At 50.5% G+C, this 6227-nt stretch overlaps 1 protein-coding gene across 4 annotated transcripts in view; it reads left to right on the top strand.

The window, feature by feature from the left end:
- Pafah2 (platelet activating factor acetylhydrolase 2) overlaps window positions 1-6227 on the top strand; it is a 38838-nt gene that overhangs the window by 7803 nt on the left and 24808 nt on the right. For 3 of the 4 annotated variants that reach the window (XM_029540451.1, XM_029540452.1, XM_021200787.2), the window contains exons 2-3: window positions 4594-4728; window positions 5708-5858. In XM_029540451.1, the coding sequence (XP_029396311.1) occupies window positions 4639-4728; window positions 5708-5858 (241 nt within the window). In that variant the 5' untranslated portion in view covers window positions 4594-4638. Of the gene's footprint in view, window positions 1-231; window positions 403-4593; window positions 4729-5707; window positions 5859-6227 lie in introns of those variants that run through there. The other variant, XM_029540453.1, reaches the window with a different exon arrangement.

Here is a 6227-nt window from a genome sequence, read left to right on the forward strand (position 1 = left end):
TATATATATATATATATATATATATATATATATATATATATTCCTGGAGAGATGGCTCAGCAGTTAAGAGCACTGGCTGCTCTTCCAGAGGACCCAGGTTCAGTTCCCAGCATCCACGTGGCAACTCACAACTGTCTGTAACTCCAGTTCCAGGGGCTCTGGCACCGTCACAGACATACGAACAGAACACGAATGCACATTAAAAAAAAGTCATTGAATTGGATACTGTGGTGCACACCTATAATCCTAGCACTTGAGAAGCAGATAAGGAGATCTTGAATTGGGGGCCTGCTTGGGCTGCACAGAGAGAGCCTATCTTAGAACAACCAAGGAGAAGAGTTGGGGGAGTTTAACATCAAAGCCAAAAGAAGACCAGGAAGTTCCTGCTCCCGTGGAAAGCACGTGAGTCCTACTGGTTAAAGCAGGCTCCTTACCCCCTGGAGTTCACGTGAAGAGAAAAAGCACAAAGTGTGTGTGAAAAATTAAGTAGCACTCTTTGAAGAAAGTCTATTTTTAAAAAAATCACGTGTTTATTCTGCATGTGACTGGGTACCTGCATTCCATGGTAAATGCACGGAGGTCAGGGAAGAGCTCAGGGTCTGGGGACAGATTGCCCTCCTCATAATGTAGTTTCTGGGAATTGAACACAGAACATCAGGCTTAGAGGCAAGCCTCTTTACCTGCTGAGCCTTCTTGCTTACATGAACCGGTGTGTTTCTGGATGGCCATGGCTATTTTCCCTGTGAAGTCCACAGGGTACACTCAGTGTTTGGTGCATGTATGCGTGTGTGTTTGAATGAAAGAAAAGACCCTACCTCTGTGAAAGAACTCTTAAGAGATTCTCAGGCCAGGCAGTGGTGGCGCACGCCTTTAATGCCAGCACTCGGGAAGCAGAGACAGGCGGATTTCTGAGTTTGAGGTCAGCCTGGTCTACAGAGTGAGTTCCAGGACAGCCAGGGCTACACAGAGAAACCCTGTCTGGAAAAAACCAAACCAAACCAAAAAAAGATATTCTCAAATACTGCTGATCAGAAACACCCAGGACTTAATTACAAAAAAATTAACTTGGAGTTGGGACTGTAGCTCAGTTGTAAGGTCCTTGCCTGCCCGTGAAAGGCCCTGGGTTCTAGCCCAAGCCCCTCAAAAGTTGAAAGCAAGCAAGCATTGATTTCTCTGTAGATGAAAGAAATACACTATGAGAGATTGCAGAATAACTGGGTTGTGGGTTCAGAAACCTAGAAATTTCACATGATTTACTGGGAGAGGCGAGTCACTGAGGCGGCCAGCCCAAGCACTACACCTTGAGCTACCTGAGCAGCCTGTGTAAGGAAGGGAACCATGCTCAGAGCTGACAGGAGGGAAGGCAGGGGTTTAGGAACTTGTCCCAGTGAACCAGGAGGTCTCACTGGGCCTGGGGGATGGAGTGGCTCTGGACAGGTACTGCCGTGAACTGTGAGCCAGGACAAGCAGTGGAACACAGCTGACTGACTCCCCTGGAAAATCCCTTGGCATTTATTAGAAACGAGGCTGGGTGTCTCTTCCTTGTAGTTTGCAAGCGAGATTGGCTTTTAAAAATCTTATCTCAGCGGGGCGTGGTGGCGCAAGCCTTTAGTCCCAGCACTCGGGAGACAGGCAGAGGCAGGCGGATTTCTGAGTTAGAGGCCTGCCTGGTCTACAAAGTGAGTTCCAGGACAGCCAGGGCTACACAGAGAAACCCTGTCTCGAAAAACCAAAAAAAGAAAATCTCTCTCCCTTTTCATCCTTCTTGGGCATCGGTCACCGTGAGCCTGGGGAACTCTGGCTGTTTTCAGGTTAGCCACAGTCTGGCCAGTTGTCTTTAGTTTTTGGTGGTTGTTTTGTTTTGTTTTGTTTTGTTTTTCCCAAGCAGAATTTAGTTGATGTCCCCCTCCCAGAAGCCTGCTAGGATCACCAGCGTCTCTGGGCTTCCCACCCCCATGGCTCTTTTGAAATATTCCCTGATGCCTGACCAAAATCCTGGTCACGACCCCTCACCTTTGCCTGTACCTCTTTCTTCCCGGTCCCAAATCTGCACAGTTGCCAAACTCCATTGTTTCTGCTTTTCTCGAGATCACCAAATGCGTCTAGATACTTGTTCAAGCCAGGTACTATGCCAGGCAGTTTAATTGCCTGGTTTCATTTATCTCCATAGCAACCACAAGGCTGACACAAATCCCAGTTTGCAGATGCAGAATCAGGCTTAGAGAGATCGGGTTAACTTGCCCAAGCAGCTGGGTCTCAGGCTTGGGTCTTCCATGGTGGGACAGCTTCGTGGCTAAGGCTCTTGTCACACAGATATGAGGATGTAAGTTCAGATCCTTAAGGCTCACGTTAAAAAAGAAAGGGAGAAAGAAAGAAAGAAAGAAAGAGAAGGAGGGAGGGAGGGAGGGAGGGAGAGAAAGAGAGAGAGAGAGAGAGAGAGAGAGAGAGAGAGAGAGAGAGAGAAAAGAATAGCTGAATAGCTGGGTGTGGTCGTGGTCGCACATGGCTTTAACACCACCCCCAGGAGACAGAGGCAGATGGATCTCTGAGTTCAAGGTTAGCTTGGTGTACACTGCAAGTTCCAGCATAGCCTGGGTTACTTAAAGAGACACTGTGCAAAAAAAAAAAAATAAAAAATAAAAAAAAGGAAGCCAGAGTCCAGTGAGATGGCTCAGAGGATAGACACGTGCTGTTAAACATGATCTCTTGTTTGATCTTTTGGCCCCTCAAGATAGGAGAGAAGCGACTCCCTCCCGTTATCCTGATACCCACAAACACACTGCCACACACGCATTTCCACGCATTAAATAAACAAATGTAATTAATTAAAAAAAAAAAAAAAAAAAAGCCTGGTTTGATGGCATGCTATCATCTCAACGATGGGCGACGAGAGTCCGCCCTGGAAGCCTACACGGTCAAGCTCCAGGCTAACGGGAGACCCTGTCTCAAACAAAAGGATGGGAAGCACGTGAGAACCAACCGGAGAGGTTGGCCTCCCGCATGCACATGGTTACGCTTACTCACCCACCCACGGGAAGCCGTGGGAGCTCGCGCGCGTGCACGCGCCCCTTTCTCCCTCTGCAGCCAGCACTAACTGCCCCCGTGTCTCACACGCTCTGTCCTAACTTTCTCTCCTGTCTTCCCCTGCTCTCTGCTCCCACGCTCAGGGGACTCTCTCTCCTCAGAACTCCAGTGGCATTTTATCTCTCTTTTATGACAGGAGCTGCAGCTGCTTCGCCATCATATGACCCACATGTGTCCTGCAGCTGCAGTCTTGGTGGTTTCCCAGTGTGTGCACTCAGCCTCGGGGGAGGGGGGTCGGACCGGGGTGGGGTGGGGTGGGGTGGGGTGGGGTGGGTGGAGACCCGGCAGAGGCTCCTCCCCCTTCCCACTAGCTGTGCGGTCTACAGCCTGCAACAGAACTTAGCTCCTCCCCCTTCCTCCTTTCTGTAATAGTGGGTGTCTTAAAATTTGCACTGGAAGAACAAAAGAGGAAAAAGGAATAGTAGAAAGAAAATTATTGCTTCCCAACATTAAGTAGTGACTCTTTATGGGTTCTTGGGTTTTTTCCCTCTGGATCAGATGATTGGCAGGCAGGAAGGTTGTGTGTGTGTGTGTGTGTGTGTGTTTGTGTGTTTGTGTGTGTGTAGGAACAGCTGTGACCTTAAACAGTTCAGGACTATGAGTTCTTCAGTTATGCACGTGTATGTTCCGAGGCAGGGACAGGGGTGATGGCAGGGAGCGTTGGCAGCAACCATCTCCGAAGTCTCTTTTTGCCCAGGCTTGCTCTGACTTGCACACTGATCTTCCCAGAGGAGGAATCAGAGTGTCCAAACACACCGCTGGGGCCCAGGACCCCGCCCATGCAGGTGGTTTGGGCTGGAAGGAATAGGAATCGACTATGAGTTAGACCTCCTAGCTGAGTAACCCTCTCTGCCTTGCTCTCGAGTCTGTAAAATTGATCCATCTACCTCCCCTCTCAGAAAGCTGATGAGAGGGTTAGATGAAGCAGTGTTTATCGGGGACTTAGTACAGTGCTAGCTGAGGAAGAGCTGGACCTCAGTGGGCGTTATTAGCAATAAAAGGCAATGTCTGGGCTGTGACAGCAGTTACTGTTAGATAGATCCATGGTGGGTGCGGGGTCAGTATGTATTAATCCTGAGACAGAGTCTCATGCATCCCAGGATTGCCTTGAACTCCTAACCCTCCGGACACCACCCTCCTCAGTGCTGGGGTTACAGGTGTTCATCGCCGGAGCTGTTTTTTATAGTTCTGGGAATTGAACCCAGGGCTTCTTGTATGCTAGAACTGAACCCTTATGGTTTGTAGGTTTTGAGGGATCTGAGGACTAGCTCATCACCACCATCTCCTCACCCCACCAGAAGGAAATGAAGACCACAGTCAGAGATGGAGATGGGGATGGAGTGGGTCACTAGCTAACAAGTGTAAGCCCCCCCCCCCAGCTTCCACCCCACCACTGCAGAAACGGTTGGGGTGATAAGGATGTCAGGAAGTGAACAGGGTTGGCACATGACGTAGAGAAACAAGTGAGTGTGAGATCAGCAAGAGGCTGTTTTGTGTTCTGCCTTCCAGCCAGCAAATTCCCGAGCACCCGGCTGTGGTCCAGCTGGTGATGAGATGGGGGCCGGCCAGTCTGTGTGCTTCCCACCCATCTCGGGACCCCACCACATCGGCTGCACGGATGTGATGGAGGGTCACAGTCTTGAGGTAAGTGTCCCAAGCTCCGCCCCTGCTCTGTTCCACTGTGGGGACTTCACCAGCACAGGTCCAAGTGTGTAAGTTCTGGGCTGCTCAGTTCCAGCTGGGCAGGGTTTGGCCAACAGCCCTAAGGGCTGTTTTCCTGCTGGCTTTTAAATTCCTCATTCAAACTCTTAGAACCTCCACAGATGGCTGAGTTCTTTCTGCAGCAAAGAGGAGCCAGAGGCACCTCCCAGACCCTTTCTCCTGTCTCGAGTCCAGGCATCTGACCCTGGAAAGGTTTTTCGATGCCATCCTGATGTAGGGGGATAGGATGACGCACAGTGGGCCACAGGCCACTGTCCTGACGCTACAGCTTGGGTGGGAAGGTGAGGTCTTTGTCTCTAGCCTCCCATTCACTTGTCTCTGGCTTCTGAACCTCCTGCCAATTTCTAAACTTTTCTTTTTCTTTGTTTCCTCTTCCTCCTCTTCCTCTTCCTCTTCCTCCTCCTCTTCCTTTTTAACATTTTGGAGGTTTCTCATGTAGCTCAGGCTGCCCTCCAACTGAAAATGTAGCCAAGAATGACCATAAGCCCCTGATCCTCCCACCTCCAGGACTCCAGGCATGTGCCACCATGACCCAGCAAGTTCCTTAGGTTTTTGTTCCTGATGGTTGGGCTCACCTCTGTTCTTTGAGAGACACCCACTTCCTGGTAACCCCTCTCCTGCTCCCTCTCCTGACCAAGCATTCTGCTGCCACTCAGTTCACCCTAAGAGCAAGGATCTAGCCCCCACCCCCACCCCCACCCCCACCCGACCCTCGTTCGCACCAAGCCTAGATCCGCAGTCTGGTGCCGTTCCAGGATGTAATTGGAAATGCACTTGACAGTCAGAGGGCATAAGCCTTCTGATGTGCTAGCCACAGAATTGTTTCTGGATCTGAGGAAACCTCTGTTTGGCTAATGCCTAAGCTCCGTGGTCCCAGCGGCTGCTCCCTTCTTTTCCCCAGGGGAGCCTCTTCCGACTCTTCTACCCTTGCCAAGCATCCGAGAAGTGCGAGCAGCCCCTGTGGATTCCCCGCTATGAGTACAGCGTGGGCCTGGCTGATTACCTGCAGTATAACAAGCGCTGGATGGGGTTGCTGTTCAACGTGGGTATCGGTAAGGCTGGCCTGCCCCTGGCTGCTTCCCCAGTTGCCTGGTTTTGTCCCCAGAAGAGACCCAGGCAGACACAGGAACTATTTAGCTTGCACAGTCCAGTCCTTGGTTTGGAGAGATGGGAGAGAATTGAATGTGTGAGAATCTGGGTCATCGGTTCAAATCCAGGCTTTGTAATTTACCGGCAGTGGGACCTGGGCAAGTCACTTACCCCGCTTGCCCTGCCAGCTTTTGTAGAACTGTGGTGCCAGGTACGTGTAGAACTAGAGCCTCTTGCGCAGTGTTTGGGACATGGTACTGGCTGTGGTCTCTAAATCCAGCATGCATTCTGATCCACTCTGTAGATCACCCCCACCTTTTTTTTTTTTTTTT

This window comes from Mus pahari, chromosome 6 (genome assembly GCF_900095145.1).
Source record: "Mus pahari chromosome 6, PAHARI_EIJ_v1.1, whole genome shotgun sequence".
NCBI lineage: Eukaryota > Metazoa > Chordata > Mammalia > Rodentia > Muridae > Mus > Mus pahari.